At 37.1% G+C, this 24509-nt stretch overlaps 2 protein-coding genes across 2 annotated transcripts; one reads left to right on the top strand and one right to left on the bottom strand.

Moving 5' to 3' along the window:
• Positions 1-27: 27 nt before the first annotated feature.
• LOC120775039 (glycerophosphodiester phosphodiesterase 1) lies at positions 28-2691 on the top strand. The gene is made up of 6 exons (XM_040105012.1): positions 28-441; positions 508-829; positions 971-1143; positions 1206-1407; positions 1925-2100; positions 2163-2691. The coding sequence occupies exons 2-6, from the start codon at positions 512-514 to the stop codon at positions 2314-2316; spliced, it is 1023 nt and encodes a 340-aa protein (XP_039960946.1). The 5' UTR covers positions 28-441; positions 508-511; the 3' UTR covers positions 2317-2691.
• A 1642-nt stretch (positions 2692-4333) lies between these two features.
• On the bottom strand, positions 4334-24283 carry LOC120782848 (mucin-17). The gene is made up of 10 exons (XM_040115375.1): positions 23645-24283; positions 23199-23459; positions 23105-23142; positions 14718-18889; positions 14590-14652; positions 14385-14528; positions 14249-14314; positions 14103-14180; positions 13935-14039; positions 4334-13680 (listed from the first exon to the last, which is right to left on the bottom strand). Exons 1-10 carry the CDS (start codon positions 23894-23896, stop codon positions 4916-4918), a joined length of 13944 nt encoding a protein of 4647 aa, XP_039971309.1. The 5' UTR covers positions 23897-24283; the 3' UTR covers positions 4334-4915.
• Between the last annotated feature and the right edge of the window lie 226 nt (positions 24284-24509).

The raw sequence follows: 24509 nt of genomic DNA, 5'->3' as shown, positions 1-24509 counted from the left end.
TTTGGTACTGTCATACGTTCTTATTAGACCCTTTTGATTTGTCTATCTTTAAGATATTTAGTTCTTATTAGTAAATTTGCCTAACGAACAACAACAAAGTTGAATGATTAGAGAATAAGGTCATTTATGTCTACCAACCAGGGTGTGTATTGTGTGGAAACCGGCTAATAGTGGAATGTCCTGGCAACAGAAATTAACAGTTACTTTGGAGCTGTGAACGGATTTTAAAGGTTGACAAGTTTTTTTGAATTCGAGGGTGGGAATAGCAATTTAAGTACAACGTGTCGAAAGGGAATACTGTGCAATAAATTAGCAGGAAGTTGAAAGGAGGTAATAGAAATTGCTAACAACTACGATCGACTAGTGCGAGTGGGAGTGGCAAATAAACTTGTGCCACAATTTTGGATACAGTTTGGCAAACTTAAGTTTTTCGAGTATCAGGTAAGGTAGTGAAAATAATACAATAAAGTGCAATTTGCTTTAATTTATACATACATATATATGCAGCTGAATGAGAATCCTGAACGTATTGTGGACGCTGCTGAAAATGCTCTACCAACTGTTATGGTGTTCGGCGCGACTACTTTCCCTGCTCTTTAATATTTTTTGGTTTGCCTGCAATCTTGCCTCGGCCTGTATCCCCTGGATGACGTTGGTGCTGATGGTCGCTTGTGTGGGTTCTAAGTTCGCTAAATTACGTAGTCCGGATGAAAAACGATTGCTTAGATTACTTGGCGGTTGTGCACCGGAAGAACTAACTTACTGGCCTATAGCTAACCGCGGTGCGGGTTATGATGCTCCCGAAAACTCCAGAGCAGCAATCAAAAAGGTACATAATAACCACAAAATTTGCATCAGCTAACATGAGAATGAAAAATCAATATAACCGGCTTATATCCTGCGATACTTTATGCAAGAATATTAATGCATTTAATAACATATAATATGTACACCTTTGTATGTATTCCAGTGTGTGGCACGTGGCTATCGAAACATACTGCTGGAGGCCAGTTTGACAGCGTGTGGTGAAATAGTGATAGTAAATCGCACAACTTTAGAACGAGCCGGATTGTTAGGTGGTATTGCACAATATACATTGGACGAATTACGCAAATTGAATATAACAGAGCTACATCCTTTAGGGTAAGCTAGCAAGTAGCTAATGGTACAAACATTTGTATAAGATGGCTTATTTTTTTTTGTAGCTCACAATTTGAAGCTGAACAAATACTTACGCTTAAAGAATTATTGCTAATTTTGGAGGAAGAACACCGCATAACTATATTTTTACACATTTTGGACAACAGTGTACGCATGTTGGAACAGTTGAGAGCTGCAATCAAATCTAATGCACAATTCACATCACGCACAATACTCATTAGTCGTTCACCATACGCTATTTATCAGGTAAAGTGATATAAATAGCATGGCCAAAACAGGGTATATTGAGTTTGCCATGAAGTTTGTAACAACCCGAAGGTAATATCGGATACCCTATAAGTTGATTTAACCATCTCCGTCTGTGTGTCCTTTTGCCTGAATATATGCGAACTAGTCTCTCAGTTTTTGAGATATCGGTTTGAAATTGGCACTCGTCCTTTTTCACCAGAAGCTGCTAATTTATTGAAACCTATATCGGATCACTTTAGCATATAGCAGTCTCACAAACTGAACGCTTTAAATCAAGTTCTTGTAAAAAAAACTTTTTAATTGACGAGATATTTTCATGATATCCTACATGGATTATTAGCTAATATGACTGAAGGTACACTCTGTAAAAAAAATTGTGATCGAACAAATTGACAGATCAAAATTATGTTCTTGAATGCAAACTTTTCTATAGCTTCGGTGCAACCGAAGTTAACGTGTTATCTTGTTATATCTTTTAATTTGTGCTTTAATAGCAAATCTAATACATTTTCAGTTACGTAAATCACGACCGGAATTGATTTGCGGACTCTGGACGGAGAAATCGCTTTCATTGGCACTTTTGAAGGCGTCAACACTCATAACATCGATTTATGGCGCTTTTTTTCGTAATATCATTGCGCCTGTAATCGGAATTAGTGTTGTTTTTGTCAGCAAGGAAGAATTCAATCTGTACGTTAATGCGACAAACTTAATAATACATCATTTACAATCAAATATTAATTTATTTACAGTCACATTGCTGAGTTATGGCGGAACGTAGGTGTTCGTCCACTAGTATATAATGTAAATTCACCCAACGAGAAACGCTATTTTCAAAAGACGATGAAAACCCAATATTTAACCGATTCCTTACGCTCTGAACCTCATCTGCTAATGAAAGCTTAATTCAAATTATTGACTTTCCATGTGTAAATGAAACTTTTGTACATACAAAAGTATTTTTATTATTATTTTTTCTTCATACCTGCTTGAAGAAGTAGAGTCCACACCGTCCCTACAATTTTATATTGCACCTATATAAATATTATAAGTGTGTTTTTACAAATACTTTGCTGCCATCACAAAATTGATGCACATATTGACTTGGCATTTAGATTAGCCATTCTTACCTATTTCTTCATTAATTTTATCAAAGTTAATTATTTTTATGCTGCAAATCCGCTTATTTCTACATAAAGCCATCACATAAGAAGCTGTAAAGTATTGCGTACAAACTATTTTTTTTAATAAAACGAACGAAAAAATATTAAATTAAAGAAATATAATAACTGCGAATAATTAGCATTATAAACATAAATCCAAATAAATGTAGATATATCGGCTTTTTTAGTTAATATTTGCGGTATTTATTTTTTTTAACGAAACTTTACGAAATTTGTATATTTGATTATTTAATTTTCTATAAATTTTAATTTGCAAATATTTATCTGTTATCATTTCTTTGTAACCGATAAAACTAAGCACAATGATTATTTTCTGTACTAAATTCGTACAACAGCGGTGATATACCTCATGTTTGAAGAATCACAATTTTATAATATACGTTTTTAATTAATAATTTATTTTATACAATTTGCATCCACTATGTATGTGTATACCGTTTCTCAATTACTTTTTTATTATATGCATCTGTCTGCATATGCATTTATGTATACATTTTTAATTGTAAATTGTATTATTTATTTTATTGTTTTTTCTATTATTATATTTGTTATATAATTTATATTAGTTAAGTATTTTTTTTTAAATTTAGTATTCAATGATTTATGCATATTTTATTTGCGACTTTTTCGAATGCACAAAACCAACAGAAGCTTCAAAAATATTTTGCCACTGTTAAATAATTTACATATATACTTTTCATTTATGTATGTCTAGTTATACCAAAAATTTGTATGTAAGTTCAAACACGTGTGGTATGTAATTAAATATTTGTATGTAAGTCCCTATATGTAAAAGAAGCTATTAAGTAATAAAGATAATACATTTTTATTTACCAGAGTCAAAAAGAAAAAATAAAGTAAGTTTGATTAATATATAACGGGCGTTGCTGATGAGATTCATTGCATACGGTATTAAACTTCTGAGCTGTGCCTTTTTAATCAGTAGTCACTTCAGGAGCTTTGGTTTAAAACAAAATTCTATAGTTCTTTCATGTATATTCCAATATGTCACAGTACTTCTTAGCTAAACATAGATCTGAATTCACTCCGGTTCCCGTTGACTACGGTTTCTTTATATTATGTGAATATTACCCAATACCATGCCTGCATTATATTTTATATGGAGGCTCCAATTGCCGCTAAAAGGCAATAAAATCGCTATTTAGAAAGGTATGAAGGCTTCTTAACTCTGTGTGGTACGAACTACTGTACAACAATTTACGGGCAAAGGTTTTTTATATTATTTAATTTTATGCTGTGCGCCGAAAATATTTGTCGTGGTTGTTATGGTAAAAATTTTTGCGTCATCGTCTTCAACAATCAGATCTCTTTTATGTCCACATAAATATAGTACGTATACTAGATACTTCTCTAATTTCAATGTTTACAACGATTCTGAACTCCTCCGCTTTGGCTTTGAAAATCAGAGCTAATTCCTTTCCGTAGCAGTAACTGCTAATTGAAACATTTTCAAAGGGATATGCCTTTTTTTAAATATCCAATATTATTAGTTATATAATTACCGGTTCTGTCTAGTGAGAGACCCTGTGGAGTTTGGTCCTCCGACTTAGTGCTACAAGTAATTTGGTGGTGGTTGGTAAATATTAGACCCAAACACGCTTGTATAGTGAGGATTATAACTATACGCGGTTGAAATTTTCAAACCTAATGACAATAAATAAACATACAAACTTGCGCAATATACATTTTACATAATTTCAATAAAAAGTATGTTTTATAAAATTGTTATACGATTATTTTTTATTTATTTTCGTTTTTTATGATGTTTTTTAGACATAAAAGTACAATATATTTTGTTGGTATTAATCATAGTTTGTATTTACGGCAGAATATGTGTATATATGTATATCTACTACGCTAAATGCCGACGGCAAAACAAATATGCATTTCATTATAATTATTAATTTTGTCTTTTTCAATTCTTGTTAATTTTAATTGGAATACAAAAAGAAGTGTGAAAGGAAATCTAAATAGAACGTATAAACAATACAAAAAGTTAAGAAATCTATAGTTTAGAAAAATTTAAAAATAATAATGCAATCGAAGTTTTAGTATTAATTGATTGATGACAAAAACCTCGAAAGTATGGATTGTAGTGCTAGATGCTGCTGCGCTATCCAATAGTGTACAGTATAAACTACACCAAAGCATATGCATTATTTGTTTAGAAATTTAAAGATTGGACCGTTAGTCAATGAGAATGGAAACAATTGTAAATGCTTAAAACAAGTGTTAATAAGCGCAGTTACTAAACATTGCTAATTCTATATGTTTGTTTTTTATTGTTCTGCCACTGCCATTCACTTCCGGCGTGAGCGTGTGGCACGTTTGGCCGGCGCAGCTGGTGCTGATGTGGTCTCTTCTTCAGCAGCTGTATCCACCGACATCGTAGCGCTGGCCACACTTGATGGCGTAGCCGCGTCAAAACGAACTACTTTGCGGCTCCGACTACTGGCGGCACTTTCGGCTCGTGTATCCAATTGTGAGGCGGCATCACTTTCTTCAGTGTTAGCGGCAACGGCACGACGTCGTCCACGCTTGGGTACTGGAGACTCTGCAGCGCTGGCCGTGGCAGCTGCCACTTTACGACTGGCTGTTGTACGTTTTTTACCTGTTAACTTTGCACTCGCAAGGGATGTAGCCACCTCTAGATCTGCTGCTTCCGTTGTGAGCATTTCGTCATCGTCTTCGTGCTCATCATCGGCATCTGCGATGATTGGATGTTGCGGTTGTTGATGTGAAGCATCATTACTGCTCGTTTCGACACCTGTCAACGACGAGTGTTGCAAAGTGGCATCCTCGAGGTCTTGCTGTTTTTTGCGACTACGACCGCCTCGAGCGGTTCGTCCACCGGTCGCAGTTTTCCTCGTTTTCTTATTTGTTTGCTCAACATCGGTTTCAAGCGTAACTACTGCTTCCGTTTGTACTTCCTTTACTTCAGCATCGCTTGGTTGTACTTCTTCGTCGACGGTGACTGCACCCCGTCGAGTGCGCCCTCCACGTGGCTTTGTATGTGAACCAATTGGGTCGTCAGTTATTAATGCTGCCGCAGCTGCTGCTTTCGCGGCGCGTCCGGTGCGACCGGTGCCAGAGAGTGTTGCTTCTGTCGGAGTAGCAACTGTCGTTGCTAGCACATCGGGAATTTCACTTTTCACGGTAGCAGGTGGTACTGTGGGTATTGGCTGTTTGCCACGACCACGTGCAGGTCGTTTTGTTGCCTTTGATTTTGTTGTTCGCCCTTTTTCTTCCACATGACTACTGCTGTGAGTTGTTTCCAACTCGGAATGTGTATGTTCTACTTCCGAACGCGATTCTTCTGAAGTTTCTGCGACGTGTAAGACTTTGGCGGTGCGCGTTCGACCGCGAGCCATTGTGTGGACCGTTTCAGACCCTTCTGTTTCAACAGTAGAAGTCTTTCGTGTACGACGTACAGGTGTAACTCCCGTCTGTGATGTGGATGTTTCGCCGACTGCGGCTGAACCGAGCAGTAAACGTTTCTTCGGTGTCTCGGCTTTAGCGCGTTCCTCCTCAAGGTACTGCTGCACGCGCGCGGTGGGTTTTCGTTGACGCCCACGACTTGTGGTTATCACCGTAGATAATATAGGTGTGCTTGTTGTTTTAGCTGTAATTTCTGTAACTGCTGCAGGAAGCATCGTCTTTGTAGGCGTTTTAGCCCTTATGGGACTTCCCTGCTTCAATGAAGAAACAGCTGTTGCTGCACTGGTGCTGTTACTGGCTTTTGGTAGCGAAGCTTTCTCGATTCGACGCTTCAGATCGACTTGCGCCTCAGCATCAGAACTCTCGTCGTAGTTGCGATCTTGAGCCGCAGCTGCGCGTCGTGGACGTTGCGGCGTAGTAGAGGAAGATGAAGTATTTGCACCATGATTGGTGTCCATATCAATGCCAGTTCCTTCGTGAATGCTACTATCCAACGAGGAATCGCGCCGCTTTCGACTGAGTGGCCGCTTCTTTGGTGGTTCATCACCAACAGCTTCATCATTCAAGTTTTGCTGCGAATCCTTGCGTTTACGTCTACTACGCTGTTTCGTTGATGTGGCGGTTGGAGATTCAGCCGGTACAGATGTTGGCGTTTCGTCTCGAGCTTCAGACTTATTAAACGGTTGTTCATCGGCGTGATGCGACTCCCGACGCCTGCGTAAGCGCTTCGTTACAACCTTCGTCGATGGTTCTGCAACTTCTTCTGTTTCCAATTGTTCAACACCTTTACCTTCTTCAGCAGTAACAGCGTGCGATGGTTGCATTTCTTTTAGAGAAATACGGCGTCTGCGTACCGATTTGTGTGGATTTTTCTCATCAACAACAGTCAGCGGATCATCATGATCGGTAGCAGTTTCACTTTGTTCTTCCTTAGACTCTGTCTTAGCGGTTTCCTCTTCTTTTCGAGTTGCATATGATTTATTTTGGTGGCTCTTGCCACGCAATGCACTGCGTTTATGAGCTGAGGATACCTCATTTATTGCGACGGTAGCAGCGGCAGCAGCTCCTCGACGTCCCCGTCGACCACCTACAGAGTCGGCATTTGTATTTGTTGACTCCAACACCGCTTGGTTGGGCGCTTCAATTTTGGTTTGAGCTTCCGTCTCCAGTGGTCCTTCATCTTTGTGAACTAGATCAGGTTCTTCTGTTTTTTCATGGTGGTCGTCATCTACTTCGGCTATCTTACGTCGATTAACACGTGCGCGACTTGTCGCAGCAACCTTCTTCAAGGGTTGTTCTTGTTTCACATCTTCCACTTTTTCATCATGAGACTGCTCTATCTTTATATCTTTTGTTTCATCGGGTAATTCCTTATTAATGGCCTTCCGTGTCCGCTTATTTTCCGCCCGTTTTGAAGAATCCGCACCTGTACTATGATCTACTTCTGTTTTAATTACATCAGAGGCTCCTTCAACGGCGACTTCAGCTTCACTTAACAATTCAGCTTTCACGGCTTTGGCTGTGGCAGGCAGCACCGGCACAGTTGTGGCATCATTTTCTCTGACTTGTAATGTCTCTTTAATTTTATGCAAACTGTTCTTTTCAGCTTCATCCTTTGCCTCATTAATATTAGAATTATCAGAAGTTGCGTTATTTCCGCGTCTTCGACGTTTTGTGCCAAGAGATTCTGAAGTGACTGAAGTTTGGCTCGATTCGGAAAGTGTCGGCTTGCGTCTGCCACGTTTTGTAGCAGCGGACACACTTGACAATCCCTCAGTATCACTATGTTGTAAATCCTTTACCACACGGTCGCCGATGTCATCTGTTGCCTTCGCCACATGTTGGCGCCTGCTGTTGCCGCTTTTTATTATGGCATTTTCCGAATCAACATGTTGCTCTTTGCCAGTAGTGGAACGGACAACTTCCTCTAAATGATCGTGATCTAAATTCTTGACGTCATTATTAATGTCTCCACTATGATGTTCCTCTATACTTGCTCCACTATTTTCCGATGCGGCTTCGATAACATTTTCTTGTGGAATTACTATTTCGGTCTCTTCAATTGGTAACTCTTGTATTTCCTCTAGTGGCATATCCTTGACCAATTTGTCTTGACCTTGACGTCGATGCTTAACTGTTGGCGGATCAGAGGTTGAGACTCCAATAAGCTCAAGTGGTGTGTCAGCACGTCGACGTCCACCCCGCCGTCTGGTTGTTGTTGTCGGAAGATGATCTTCATCTTGTGTGGAGCATTGACTGGATTGGGAGCCCTTGCGAGTGCGCCGTTCTCGCTTTGGTTCATGCACTTCCTCAACTTTACTGGTACTTTCAGTAGCATCTATTTCTTTATCAAGTTCGTTAGATGAAGCCAATTGTTGACCTGTAACATTGTCCATAATTTCCGAATGATCAGCGTACTTAGTATCTTCTTTCAATTTTTCGCTTTGGTCTGGTAATACAATCTCCACATGCTTATCAGATTTAACATCAAGTGCCGTTTCTGCGCTCTCCGATATGCATACCTCGTAGTTGACTTTTGTATAATATTCTGGTTCTGATTTGTAGCGTGTTGAGGTTGTTACTGCTGCATCGACTGTCGTCTGCACTATACCAGCGGAAGATTCTTCATGCTTGCTCGTTACAGGGATATGTTTTTTGTCATCCGAAAATTCCTCAACTAATATTGTCTTTGCAATTGTTGTCGTGGACACCAAATCGACATTTTTTTCAGTTGTTGGTTTGGATCGAGATGGTTTACGACCTCTACCCTTGGCAAGCCCTTGTGTTTCATCGGATGTTTCTCGTTCCTTTTCCAATGTCCCTATATTTTCGCTAAGTTCTGATGTTTCTTCAACCGACATCTTTGAAACATCTCCTCTGCTTTCGGAAGTTGTTGAACTTTTACTTGCTACATCTGTTTTTCCTTTTTCACCTATATCTATGTGAGTTTGTGCTTCTGTAACTTTATCTTCAATTAATGATTTACTTTTATTCACTTGAACTTTACCGCTAACTGTATCCAAAGTTTCCACCGTATCCTGCGCAGCACGTGATATTATTGAAGGAGCTATGATGAGAGATATAATTTCAGTCTCATTATTTTCTTTTCCTGCTTGTTTGGAACATGAAGGTTCCTCATTGTCTCCAATAACTTCTGATTTTTCTTGATTTACTGGTGCTTGTACTGGCTCATGTACGATTTCAGCGGCCGTTACTGTCTGTCCTTTCACTTCATCTGTTATTTCTGCATTTTCTGTTTGTAAATTTTCAAATTGTTTTGCTTCTTGTTGGAGCTCTTCAATTACTTTGTTTTCTTTTGTTTCTTTGTTAGCGCATTCAGTTTCCATCATTATTGGTGAATTTGTAGAAGAAACACCCACTTCTGGTACCATACATTCATCAATATCAATTCGATCGGCTTCATTTGAATCTTTACTCTCGGTGGTGTCAGCTTCTTCTACAGTAAGAGTAGTAGATGTGGGGATTTCTGAATCAATTCCAACTTTAGTTGGCTCTGTTACTGGTTCTTCCAAAATATTTTCTGCATCAGTGTGGAGGTCAGTTACTGAGACTTGCGGTTCAAGAGTTGGCTCTGTTACTGGTTCTTCCAAAATATTTTCTGCATCAGTGTGGAGTTCAGTTACTGAGACTTGCGGTTTAACAGCATCTGTGATGTTAGATTGGACCGTTTCATTATTTGGTTCTTCTACTTCATTGTTTATATCGGCTTTTACGACCGGCACCTCTTGCCCTGCTCTAGCTTTGGTAGTTTTTGGTGTTACTTCCGGCATTTCGTTGTTATCCAATTCTGATTCCGTCGAAACGGCCAAAGTAAAAGCTGCATTATCCGTACTTGTGTTTGCATCGAGAGGCGACTTTTTATCAATAGAGGCTTCCAGTTCTTCAAAAACTGTAGTTTTTACTTCCTTTTCGAACATTTCGCTTTCACACGAAACGTCCGATAAAACTTCTGTGTTATCTCTTGAAACTTCCTTACTCAAAGCTATTACCTGGTGTACTACGGCGGATCTGTCAGATTCTTTCTTATTTTCGATGAAAACGATCTTCTCGCTATCTTCGTCTGCTTCGGTTGCTTCTGAAGTTTTGATAGTATTGCTATCTATAGACACTGTTGTGGACTCAGTCACGTCATACTCATTTTGTTCGTAGGGCGTGGGGTTTTCGGCAGAGTTCGTTTCAGCTGTACTTTCGGCATTCTCTTCAATTAAATCAAATATAAGGCCTTGTGTTGTATTAATTGTGGGAGTTTCACTTGGCAACTCTTCGGTTAAATCAAATATATCACTCTCGTTGAATCCATCTCCAGCAGATGATATTTTATTTTCAGCTTCTAAATATGCTGCAGATGATTCCTCACGTGTCACGGGTACTTCAAGACTAACATTATTGAGGACTTGATGATCTCCTTCAGAATCAGTTCTGTTTTCATTTGCTTTATTTTTTGATGATCCAGCTTCAATTTCTTCAACTATTGTGCTAACAGGCGCATCTTTTAGATATTGTTTTTCAGATTTTATTTCTGCGTTGCCAACAGTTAATTGTACTTCTGGGTTATCGACTATATGAACTGTTGAAGATATGGATATTTCGGTTTTATTTCCATCAGGGGTCTCCGAGGTTTTTTGCGTAATGGTTTTTGTGGTTGCTGCAGCACCAGTGTTTTCGTTGCATATTTTATTTTCTTCTTTTGTTGAGTCTGCTGGGGTAATTTCTTCCTCGGTGGTACCCTCAGAGTCTTCTTTTAACTGATTTTCAATATATTCTGATTTCGCTTCATTTATAATTTCTGAAACATAACTTTCTGTTGTTTTCTTAGATTTGTTTTCCTCTTCAGCAACCAATGTTCTAGTAGGTGCATCATCAGAAGACTTGGTTGTCTCCCGGTCAAAGTTGCTTCCGGTGGCTGCGGGGTCTACATTTTCAGCCTTGTTTACATTATATTTCTTTTCAGTTGTCCCAGTTGCAACGTCCACTAAACGTTCATGTTCACTGACATCTACTATATTCTCTTCTACATTTTTCGTATTCATGGTCTCAGTTTCCGATTGTTCAGCTGAGCATTTAGCATCATTTCCAATAATTTGAACGTCATCTTTGTTCTTTAATGAAATTTCAGCTTCCACATCTGGTACTGAATTCTTATCAGACCCAACCGTGTCTTTTTCAAATTCTTTTCCTGACGTTTCGAATGTATTTGCTTCCATTTCACTCACATTTTCTGCCCTATCCAATTGGGGTTTAACATTAACTTTATCTTCATCTTCCACACTCTCTGCATTATTCGATTCATTTGCTTGTTTGTTAGTCTTAGACACCAAGGTTGTGACCTCAGTTGCAAGTGCTTCTACGTTTTCTTCGATAATGGCCGGTTTCGACTCCTCTAATCTTAATTTTTCTTCCTCAAAATCAATTGTTACTTTGGGTAAATGCAGCTCAGCACCTAGGGTTAGCCGACGACCTTGTATTATTTTTAGTGACCGCGATTTATTGACTTGATCTGGTGTCGCCGCACGCTTTCCCCGGTTGTAATTTGACTTATTTGCACGAAAATTGCAAAATTCAGAATCATTGTCTTTTGATTTAGTAGTTGTTCCGGAAGGTTCGTCCTCACTTGGATTTGTACTTTTTATTTCAGTTGCATTCGGAGAAGATTCAATAGGCTCTTCATCGGTTTTTATTACTTTGTCTTCTGTATTTGCCTCATCTACTGACACTTCGGCAACCTCTACTACGGTGTCAATTACAGTCCGATCTTTGTCTTTAGTTAAGCGAGTTTTTTCAATTGACAAATCAATAGACACCTTTGTTATGAATTGTTCAGCGCCCATACTTTGCCTGCGCTCCCTTGTAGATTGTATTAAACTTCGATTCGGAGTAGATGCCCGCATTTGTTGACCGGCAACATTTTTGTGTAACTGGAAGTTACTGAATTCCTCATGAATGTCACTTGGTTTGGTAGTTAGTTCCGCGTTTCCGGTAGATTCATCATCTAACTCAATGATTTCTTCCTCATGTGTTATTTTCACACTTTCAATTGGAGATTTAACTTTAGCTTTCTTTGTGTCAGTTTTTTCAGTTGCTTTTATATCTTCTTCTGGCTCAGAATCACTACTATCAACAAACATTATTGGAATTTCTTCCGCGTCTTGTGATTTTTTAGCATCGACGCTTTCTGTTTCTGCTTTATCATTTCCATTTCCTTCTAACTGATCTGACTCCGTATCGCTCACCACTAATGGTTCCGAGAACATTGAATCGTTTGTCTGGTCAAGCAAATTGATGCCGCTAATTTCGGTACTGATAGGCGTAACCGGCCGCAATGTCTCGTTTTCGTCAACGACTTTTGTTGACGAAGATTTAGTAGGTTTCCTTGCACTTGGCTGCAAAGGATCAACCATTGAAGACACCGCACTCATGTCTGCCAGCAATTCCTCGGTTGTATTAACGCCACTTATTTCACATACCGATGCAGCAATTGGATCATGTGTTGCCTTTGATGCGTTCAATATTGAAGTGGATGCAGTAAATTCTTGTTCTTCTACAATTGATACGGGCTCTTGTTCTAAATTATCGACCCATTCCTGTATGTCGGTTTTAGGTAAATCAGAAATCACATCTGTTGCTGAGAAGGGTGAGACAGCAACGTCTGATTGTTGTTTGCGAGCATAGACCTTCTGTGGAGGCGTGTCATCCAGTGTGGTACGCAACCCCACCATTTCGTCAAATGTCTCTTCAGCGGAGAGATTTCGTTTGCTAGTTGTTGCCTTCGGTGGGTTATCACAAATAGCTGCCGGTGTCTCGGGTATATTCACTTCGACTTCACTTGGGTCGACAGTTAAACTTGTATCTTTTTCAATTTCTATACTTGTTAAACGTGTACTAACGGGCGTCTTGTAGATTTCTTCCAGAGGTCGTTGACTGTTACTATGTAGTTCATACTCTGTTGTTGCAGCCATCATAATTTCAGCAGATGAGTCCGAACTGGGTTCCAAAATGGCACTCGCCGGATCGGCTGGAATCATAATGTTTTTAGCACGTGGCGTTTTGAAAAATTGATCTAGTTCCTCGTTTTTATCGTCATATTCGGCATCTAGTTTAGTACGTTTGGGAGTCTGCATGAGTTCCCTGACTCCAGCCAATTGCGGTGTGCTGCATGCTTTGGGCGAGCGCAACATTTCGCGCATACCGCTATAATATGATGTGCTAGTGTGTTTTGGGGTTTTCAATAGCTCCCGCATACCGATAAAGTCTGAATGAGCCTTGGTTGATGAAGAGGGCTCATCGTCTTCATCTGTTGCTTCAACGTTCTTAAAGTGTGTTTTCGCAACTTTAGGTGTATTCATCAAATCGGCTAAGCCTGTTGGTTGTTCCGCATCATACACCATATCGTTTGTTGATGAGTCAATTGTAGGTTTAGGTGTGCGGAGCAGATCTCGTACACCAGCCAACTTTGGTGTGTCAACGCCATCTTTCGGTGTTTTTAGTAGCTCACGCATGCCGACCATTACGGGTGTTTTCGGTGAATTTTCTAAGTCGGTATCCGCAATTCTAACAGTTTTACGTTGAGTTTTAGGTGTTTTCGGCTGAGCGTCAGTCGAAACTGTTGCTAAAATAGAATTCACGAAAAATTAATTGGGTTGCAATATACATATTTGCAGAATTAGGTTGGTATGTCAGCTATAAGAATGTATATTTTTTATACATTATCTATAGAACTATGCAATTAATGTAGTAAAGCTCATATATTCGGATTTTATAAATATCTCCAATTTAGCATCACTGATAAATTTATTTTATTAAAAAAAAAAACAAAGATAACATATTTAGGTAGCTTAATTAACCTTGGCATAAAATACCAACCTTCACTATGTTCCATGACCTCTTTTCCGTATTCATAATCTGATTCATCAAGTATTTCGGCATTTTTATCTGTAGTTAAGTCTTTACTTTCTTGCATGCGTTCTTCTGTTTTTCACCATAAAATATTACTTTTAACATGTGTTGCATTATGTTTATATTAATAATTACCTTTATGAACTTCGCTAACGTTACATGAGATATCTGCAACAGCTTCTTGTACTTGTGTTTGTTGTGATGGAGATTCAGCTGAAATTATTATGCATTTTATAATATTTTCAAAATTATTTATAAGAAGTTTAAGTAAAAAATCTTACTTTCAGTTGCAATTTCAATCTTATCGACATCTTCATCTAGTTTCCCAGTAACACAAATGGCTTCGGCTATAAAATGAAATATATACATATATATTTTTTAAAACACAAAAAATCACACAAATTGCATTTAACTTACTCTCATTTACGAGTTTTTCTGCCTTCTCACACTCATTATTTGATTTATCTTCCACAACTTTTTCTTTTTGCTTTTCAACATCCTGATTCTGTATATTAATTTCTTCACAAATGCTCTCCTCTATAACTTCAGGAACGTCTTGCACTGAAAACGTTTAAAAAATAATTATTTATTCATATATATCATACAGACTTTTAAAATATACCACTATTTTTAGTTTTAACGTCTTCCTTATTCTTCTGAGTTTCCACAATGTCTTGCTGGCCTTCTGGAAGTTTGAAAAAAGTGTGTTCGAAAACTGTGCATAGTTAATAATACAATTTAAATTCTTACCAGTGGTTTCTTGCACACATTCTTTAGGTTCCTCTTCAATAATTGCACCCATATCTTCAGCGACTGGGGTTTCAGCTATTGTACCTGGGCGTTTAGAACGCGAACCACCACGTTTAATTGGCGTCAATACCTTGTCTGCTGCTCCTTCGTTGTCTAATGCCAAAGATGAGCGCCTTCGAGTAATACGCTGTGGGGTGTAGTTAATTTCAGCAGATGCCGATGCACGTCTTCGGGTTGTGCGACTTGGTGTATTGTCTGTTTCTGGAGTGGTTTTAGGTGTAGGTGTTAGCTCAGGATTTGCCGAAGCTCTACGTCTTGTACTGCGTCTAGGTGTGAATTTGCTACGTTCAGCGGTATTTTGTGGAGTCTCTGCTCTTATTTTACTCAAACGTGGCGTATTTAGCAATTTCTGCACACCTATCAACTCTTCAGTGTCGGCTTCTACAGCAGATGCTGCAGCTGCGGCACTAGTTGATGCCTTAGGGGTGCACATAAGGTCACGTAAACCAACAAAGCGTGGAGTCGTAGAGTCTGTTTGCTTTGGGGTGCGTAACATATCTCGGATGCCACAGAGATTCGGAGTTTTAGGCTCGAAAGAGGGTGTTTTTTTAGTCTCATCGGCAGTGTTGGTAGACATTTTTTTGCATGCATCGGCAACACGAACGTTATTTTCTTTCTCGCTATCACTATTACGGTCATTGTTTGCAGGTATTTGATCTTGTACTTTCGGTTTTGTTTCTTCCTCTACATTAGAATACGGTTCAACAGTGATCGTTCTGCTGCTATTTGATAATAGTTTAATTTCTTCGGCAACTTTTTCCACATCTTCAACTGTTGTAACTGCCACTTCGGAATCTAATATTGCCGATTTACATTTAAATTCTGTTGCGACGCTATCAGTTTCTTTGCACTCAGTTGTAATAAGTTCTGTTTGATTCACCGTAATTTCTTTGTTTTTATTCTTATCAACAATTTTTTGTGTATCGTTATCACCCTTTAGAATTTCTGCAGTGTCATTTTCATCAATTTTCGATTTATCAACAGAACCTTCTTCATTGCTGACATCATTTTCAACTGTTGTGTGTACCATACCTTTTATAACACCAGAGGTTGCCTCGGCCTCAGCAACAGTTTCTGCTTCCACTGCATCAGCTCCGGTCAACTCTGTTTGGATGATAGTCTGATTTTCTTCCGATTCTGAGTTCACTAGGTTTGTAATATTATTTGTATTTTCTGCTTTTTCATTTCCTGCTTCACATTCATCGGAAACCATTGACTTCTGTACTGAAGTGCTTCCAATGGTAGAAGCATCACATTCACTTTGTGAAGCTTTAGATGTAATAGATAATAACTCCGTTTGTTTCGAACTATCATCTATGTCAGTTGAGATTATTTCAGACTCTGTTGCTATAAAGTTTGAGTCCGTGGAACTCACATTTTCTTGTGTTTCTGGTTTATCTTTTGAATTTGTTACTACTGAGTTTGAAGTGGAAGATGTTGTCAGCTCATCTTTAGTAGTTGTTTCCGAATCTTCGGCCTGTTCTATATGATGACTAATTTCGGCATTAATATTGACAACAGTCTTGATATTATCCTTGGTTGTAACATTTTCTGTTTCGTCACGGGAGTTTTCTTCAAATTCGTTTCGTACTTCAATGTCTGAAGGATGTGGATCTTTACCTAGTTGTTGCTGCAATTCATCGGATTTATTCAATACATACTCAATTTCCTCCAACAACTCCGCAGTGCCTTGAGACTCCGCAGACTGTTTAGGCATGACTTCCATATCAATTTTTTTACTTGAAGAAGGTGATGTACGTACATTCTCTTTTTCTCCTGTAATACTGTGCTGCTGTTCGTCCGAAACATTGCCGCTTATCTCATAAGCGTCCAATGTTTCAATAACCTGATCCTCAATCAATTTTGATTCCTGTTGATTATCAACTTTAATCGTACTTTTTTCGGCAGTAGTTTTGACATCATCTGCTTGCTTCTCTGTTGAGTGAGATGTAGACGTTTCAAGAGTTTCAATAGTATTTTGTTTGTCGATCTGAACGGTGTCTGTTGAAGTTTTCGGACTTTCTTCTGTTTTAGCGTTTGCTTCTACGACTTCAGCGAAACTCTCCGATATGTGTTCGATAATTATTTCGTTATTTTTTTCATTCAAATCTTCTGAGAGATCACTTTTATGAGATCCAATTCTGGTTTCTGCAACATCGACAGCTAAGTCAAATGCAATTTTGTCTTCACTGGTCAGTGGTCTTTCTGGAGAAAACGTCTTATTCACTTCCTGCTTTTGTGATGTAGAAGCGTCTAAGTCGCAGGATGTTGAAGGATTTGAGGTTTTAATTTGCACCGCTTCCAACGAATCATCGACTGTGAATGTGCGACTTAATTCATCAACTTCAGTTTGCTCTTCCAAAGAAGCTTCTTTCTTAACTTCTTTTTCGGTAGTATCGTCTACCGTTCGAACATTCTCCCTCTTCGGTGAGCTGATGTCAGGCGTCGTTGAATTTGGATTGCTATTTTTGGGGCTCATCGCTGCGGCTACCAAGCTGCGAGCACGTGAAGCTAGTCGACTGTTGTTTGGACTGTTGGGTATAAATGATTTTCGAGCTTTTGCTGCCAGTTTCGTAGCAATAGCTGTTGGTGAATGCTTACGTGGTGATATAACCGATCGGCGTGTTTTCGAAATATGCGATGTGAGAGTTGTGCCGCCGAAGGATTTACGCACTCCACGCAGTGGAGAGGTACGTTTTGCCGTATTTAAACGAGACGCGGAAAATGGAACTTTTTTATTTTGAGTAAGGCGTGTGTGTGATGTTGTCGAGGGTGTTATTACATGTTCCCTGTTAGGACTGGCACCTATTGAACTGCGCGGTGTTAAAGAGCTGATATTTCGACGTTGTGCTGCAGCTACACTTCCCGGTGAGTCAATAGATATTCGGCTTTTTGATGTTGGCGGAGTTGATTCAGCAGTACCAGTTGGTTCAAGCTTTCTACTATTAGCCGGCGTTGATGTTAGCTGACGAGCTGGTGTTGTTTTACCGAGCGCAGCTCGCAGTGAGGAATTTATTTGCTTTTTAGCACTTGTTACTATGGCACGTTTCAATAGGGATTGCGGTGTACGCAATGGTGTAGAGGTGAAAGGTTTCTTTCCGGTCGGACGCTGTGGTGTCTTTGTGGTAAAGTCTGTGCGAACTGGCGAAGATGTACTAGGTGCTGGCGAGTCATCTTCAGATATTTCAATAACAGCGGCTGATGAATCACTAGTTTCATCTACACTAATAATTGATTCAGCACTTTGAGGGGATGATTCAGATTTATTGAGTGCTGTTTCCAATGTTGGAGCCTTTGATACTAAATGAGCCTCCACTACTCGTTCCGAATCTCCTTTTAACTTATCAGAGGTGATTGAAGTTGTTGAAAATTTGACTTGGCTGGGTAGTGTTTTATTTCCTTTATTTATCAGGCGATGTCGCGGGCTGTGGGGTGCCAATTTACTAGGCGTAGTCAAATCGATTAAATGCATAGAAGAATTTCTAACAAGTATCCGGGCGCCTTTCTTCGATGTTGCAGGTGTAGAGAAATCAATAAAATCACGACTTTCATCGTCGTCATAATTCGAAACCATACTTTTCGGAGTGCTATAAACGCTCTTAGGTGTGGTAGAGCTTGTAGATGTAGGCTTGATCACTGCTGTAAACGATTTTTCGATACGTATACCGGTTTCTCGTGGTGAAAAGGATGTAATCACCACATCAGATTGCTGACAAAATGATAGCATACGTAGTTTCTTCTCGGTACTTGTGTTTTGTTTATTTTGTGTATAATTTATTAAATTCATTTTGGGTGTATCCTCCAATTTTACCAAGGGGGTACTGGCAATGATTGGCTCATTTTTTTGTGGCTCGGGTGTAATACTACGTCTTTGAGCAGTTAAAGTTTCTAATGTAGTTTTGCCATCAGAACTGTCTTGTAATTTGGTACAGGTTGGCAAGATCTCTTTGTCTTCCACTGACATTTCTTCAAACCTTCCGTCCTTCTTAATGGATTCTTTTTGTGTAACTAATTCGGTTGTTGCAGCTTCCTCAACTTTCTCAGACTCATTTATACTTGGCAAATCAGAAGATATGTTGCCCTCCTCATCGGAGTTGATGCAGTACGCAAAGCTTTAAAAATATAATATTTCCAAAATTCAAACTTTTTTGAGCAAAGTTATTTGTAAATTATTTATTGATATTTAAAAGCAAGATAAATTGTGCATACCCTGTTGGGAAGTAGGTAGGGAACTTAAAAGGTAATTAAATACACATTTTTCCTCTTATAAACCCATTAAAATCAGTCCGTTGTAAGTTTTGTATAATATAGTAGAAAGATATGCTGAATGACCACACTGTAAATAAACACAGTACTGCCCAAAACTAAAGCACCAAATAGTGCGTTTTTACATTGTTTTTTTTTTTTTTAAACATAGACATCAGAAATAAAATATGTTTGCTTATATTAATAGGTGATTTATTCACTTATAAAAAAACATTTAATTGCTGTTATTTCCCTCTGATTTTAAAACACACAACACCGTTTTTTTAATTAAAAAATTCTAAATTAAATGAATATCTGATATGTTTGCGACATATTATGACTCTTAAGGATTAAATTTAGATAGATAAAACCTCATATTGTGTTAGTAGTAATAAAATTACAATTAAAAGACAATACTCAAGAAATAAAATATTGACAAATATCAAATTCAAATGTACATTCTTTTGGATTACTTTTTTGCCAAACAACATATGTATGTATTTCGACGTAATATTTTTTAAAGTTCACATAAGAAAAAAATTTAAAAAAGAAACTACTGATATTGAAACAAAATTTTAATTTACTATATATCTTATATAAAGGCGAACCATTAAATTTTTTTCATATACATATGTATGTAATAAAATACATAAATGCAGGAGTACCACATGGAAGCGTTCTTGGCCCTGTGCTATACACCATCTTTACATCTGATATTCCAGAAACTGAAAATGTATTAATTGCTACTTATGCTGATGACACTGCTCTTTTGTCGTCAAGCCAGACGCCAATTGAAGCAACTAATTTAGTGCAAAGAGAATTGAACAAGATACAGACTTGGTTAGATTGCTGGAAAATGAAAGCAAACGTGAGTAAATCTGTACACGTTTTATTTACATTAATTGCTTTTAAATGGCAATACTATTCCTAAAAGTGATAGCGTTAAATACCTCGGCATGCACTTGGACAAAGGATTAACTTGGAAGCAGCACATACAAGTCAAAAAAAAAACAATTAAAAATAAAAACCAAACAACTTAATTGGCTACTTGGGCATACATCGCAGTTATATCTTGAAAATAAATTACTATTATATAAATCTATACTAAAACCTATATGGATATACGATGTGCAACTTTGGGGCACTGCTTTGAATTCAAATATTGAAATTCTACAAAGATACCAATCGAAAACTCTAACATTAATTACAAACGCGCCTTGGTTCATAACAAATAAAACCATTCATTCAGATCTGAATATACCTTTTGCTAAAGATGAAATTAAAAGATTTAGTTCAGCATATTTGCACAGGATAAGTTATCATGACAATCTTTTGGCAGTCATGTTATTAGATGATAGTAATGAAACTATTAGACTTAAAAGACTACATGTTCTAGATCTCCCATTTAGGAATTAAGTAAATGTTTAATTATATATGTTACTACGATATTAAATGTATAATTAAAATGTTTATATAAACATTTGTATTTAGAACATATTGTTATATTGTATATTATTTTTGATCTCATGGGAGACCAAAAATATAAGTCAAATTATGGTTTTGTTATCAAATTTGCTTATTATTTACTAAAATAGATTGCAAATAAATGAATTTAACACAAAAAAATATATATATTTGTAATATGTACATATATTGGGTAGTCGAAAAAGTGGTTTCGTATTTTTTTTAATGATGTTGCAGTCGAATATCTCCAGTGCTGCCAATCACATAGTGTCTTACCATATAGTGTTGGTCATTTAACAAAAAAAAATGAAATTCGTGAAAGTTGGGAAAAAGTTACAGTTGTTCAAAAAATCATTGAAAATAATGAAGAAATTTGCTATATTTCGAAATTTTTGTATAAAAAAGGAAAAAAGGTTTACAATGTTGGAATAATAATAATTCATAAAAGATGTTGAGATACTGTGCTATCTTTCTGATGTTTACAAAACGATTTTCAAGCACTATTTCGATATTAACGCCACCAAGACGAGAGGTAGAAGATGCGCATGATGCAGTTTCGATGACTTCAAGACCTTCATTGAATGCTTTGTGCCACTCAAATACCTGTGTTAATGATAAAATATGCTCCCCCAAAAAATTCTGCAACATTTTCAATGATTCCATAGACCTAATTTTATTACCACTTGGATAGTGATCTCTAATATATGTCCAACCACATCTGATTACATGGTAATAGTATGGTGTTTCAAAGTGTTGAGCTCATTTTTCTGATTTCAACCAATTTTTATTAAGATTTTTCAGAAATTTTGCTATAGGGTTAATATGAAAATAATAAAAAAGGTAGTATTTGAAAAAATAAATAAAACATTTTTGAAAAATATAACAGGACTAGTTGGACAATTATTATAGGTTACAATTATACATACATATGTATATATTAATTCTAGAGATACAAAATTTCAAACAAAAAACTTTTCAAAAGTATAAATCTGAGTGGACAAAAGCACCATCTCATATTTGTTAGGAAAAATAGTACCACACTACTGTAAAAGTACGTTTTTCGTTGAAGACATTAACAATAAACCCTTACAAATATTATTGAGACATTTTGTAAAGAGATTTTTGACGTCGTCACTGTACAGTTGCAATTTAGAGTTTAAGAATCGACTTTACAAATAAAATAATAAGTGATTGGTAAAACGGTTTATCTCAACATAAAATTAGTTAAAAATATTCGGTGAATAGGTCAGTGGTGCCCCGATTAATAAATAAATTTCAGCAAACTGGCAATGTACCTTCTCGACCCAGCTGAGGATGACAGCGAAAAACTTCATAAAGAGACGATTCATTCAGGTTATCCAAATTTATCCCACAGTCTTTTCCAATCAAATACAGAAACATTTTTATTTACTAGTTAATGCACGAACAATTAGAAGACGAGCTGTTGAGGCCGAGTTGTTCTGTTGACGTTCAGCCAGAAAGTTTTACTTCGGCAAAAAATTGAAAGGCCAAACTCATATTTGCGAAAACTCATCTCGATTGAAGCATTCAGAAATTGAATACCATTTTATTCTCAGACGAATCGAAATATAATATTAAAGTTTAAGATGTGTGAGAAGGCCGAAAGAACAAGGTCTCAAACCTAAGTATTATGTTGCGACCATTTAATATGGCGGTGGTAATGTTATGGTCTGGAGCTCTTTCTCTGGGCACGGGTCTGGACCTATTCATTTAATAAATGGAATAAGAAACCGGTTAGTTTACGACATTTTAAACGGGATGTTACCGTATGCTGAAAAGGATATGTATGTCACTATAATGGTAGTCCCAGCAGGACAATGATCCTAAGCATAACTCTAGGCATTGCAAAACTTGGTTGTGAAGTTATAGAGTTGATGTTTTAGATTTGCCTCGATGTCAAATCCAACGAGAACTTTTGGGAGATCGTTAGTTCCAAAATAAATAGCGAAAACTGTAAAACCAAGGATCAACCTTTAGAACCTGAACAAATTGCTTGGAATGGCATACCACATGATACATAGTAAATTATTTAATTTCTTCGGTGCCTAAAATATGCGTTTCAGTCGCCCAAAATTAAGGGATTTGCTACTATTTTTTTAATTTTCAGATATTATTTTCAAACTGATGAAAGGGGTGATTTAGGTTTGTCCAGTTGATTTTTAAACCATAAATATTTTTGTTGTTTTAACTTATTTAATTTTGAAAACTGAAAATAAAAAGCTTTAATAAAAATTAATAAGCAACCCATTGAAAAGTGTAAAAATTTTACATTTATTATTTTTTATTGCCTGAAAACAGCTAAGTTCGAACTGAACCATAGTAGGGGGTGCTTTAGTTTTGTCCAATACTGTAGTATAAATATATGTATATACATATATAGTATATACAATATACATATATAATATATATTTTAATAATAATGCTTTTGTTCGAAACATATATTTTAATTACCTCTCTGTGTTAATATTTTTGAAATTGGGGCCATTTTAATAGTGTGTGATTTGAAAAAAAATTAACTAAAATTTGTAACTGTACAATTTACATATGTACATAAGACCGTAAAATATAAATTTATAATTTAGGGAATGAATACTCACTTATGTACTGTGAATCTTTTATCGACTTTCCGATGATGCTGTAAGTATTTATTAGTTATAAAGGTTATTCATCATAATTTATGAAAAATCTTACTTTAAGATCGGGACAAGAATTTGGTGCTTGTTCTGGTGCCGCTATCAATTTCTGAGGTGTGGAGACTGTATCGTTACTTGTAGCATCTTCTTCTTGTATATTCTTATTGGTTGCAGATGCCTCTAAAGATTTTGGAAACTTCCACAAAAAAGTTCTATCCAAGATCTTAATACGACTACCGTCCAAAAGAGGCCGCTTCAGTGTTATAATTTGTTCATTTACACTTATTGGATGTGCTTCGGAATTATTGTGAATTGTTACCTATTTTGTAAATTAATCAAAACAAACAATTAAATCCATGACCCAATAGCCATAACTACGAAATAGTATATACAATTGAAAATAACGCCAATCTGACAATACTATAGAAAAATATACACATACGCTGACATAGTGCCGACAGCGAAACGTCACCATAGTGTTGGTTAAACTTGCTCACAACTTACCCTTCCGAAAGCATCACACTGTATCTCGCAATGGACTCCGATTGCACGAGAATCTTCCAGCACATAATCACAGTTCATGTAGTATCCAACAGTAAATTTGCGTCCTTTTGCTTCAATTACTATATTCTCCGATGTTGAAGCATCACCGATGCCGCCGGCTTCAACCCCTGTGGTCTCTGTCGGCGTCGCTTCTGTCGCGTCTGCAGCTGCTGCATCGGACAGACAAATAAATTTAGCTCCATCCAACGCCATAATCTGCCGTTTTTATATATTTTAGATTTAAACTATATTCACATTAAATCTATTATCAAAACGTTCCATTAGAAGTCTCGCAAAAAGTAACAAAAAAAAAAACAACAGTGAACACGAAAACCGATACAACCAAGCCGAACCGACTGCGGCAGCAAAAAATAGAAAGCAAATTTTTCTTGGCTATTCGTGACTACTGAACTTTTGCACTTCTTTTCAAGTTTGTTTTTAAGACTGTATAAACTGAGATTGAAAGTTTTTTATGTTTGAACAGTATATTCTATATTTTGCAGCATTTTCTAAAATTAATTAATTTTATTTCACCAGTCACAGCTTCCCTATCGGAATTTTCTATAGCTGCGTTTTTACAAGAAAAGGGACGCGCTCGTTCACTATTCGTTTCCTTTTGCTATTGCTATCTGCCTTTGTCAATTTACCTCTTCTTCTTATTATTAGCTTTAACATGACGTTTATTTGAATTTTTTTTAACCGACATCTTGGTACAAAGAATATCAACCCTGTAGCCAGGTCTGTTTGTTTTTATTTTATAAGCTTACATCAGCTCTAATATTTTTCTAAAATTTTTCAAATAAAATTGAAATACGAGCTCTTTTGC

This window comes from Bactrocera tryoni, chromosome 1 (genome assembly GCF_016617805.1).
Source record: "Bactrocera tryoni isolate S06 chromosome 1, CSIRO_BtryS06_freeze2, whole genome shotgun sequence".
NCBI lineage: Eukaryota > Metazoa > Arthropoda > Insecta > Diptera > Tephritidae > Bactrocera > Bactrocera tryoni.
This window is presented reverse-complemented; position numbering and strand designations above follow the sequence as displayed.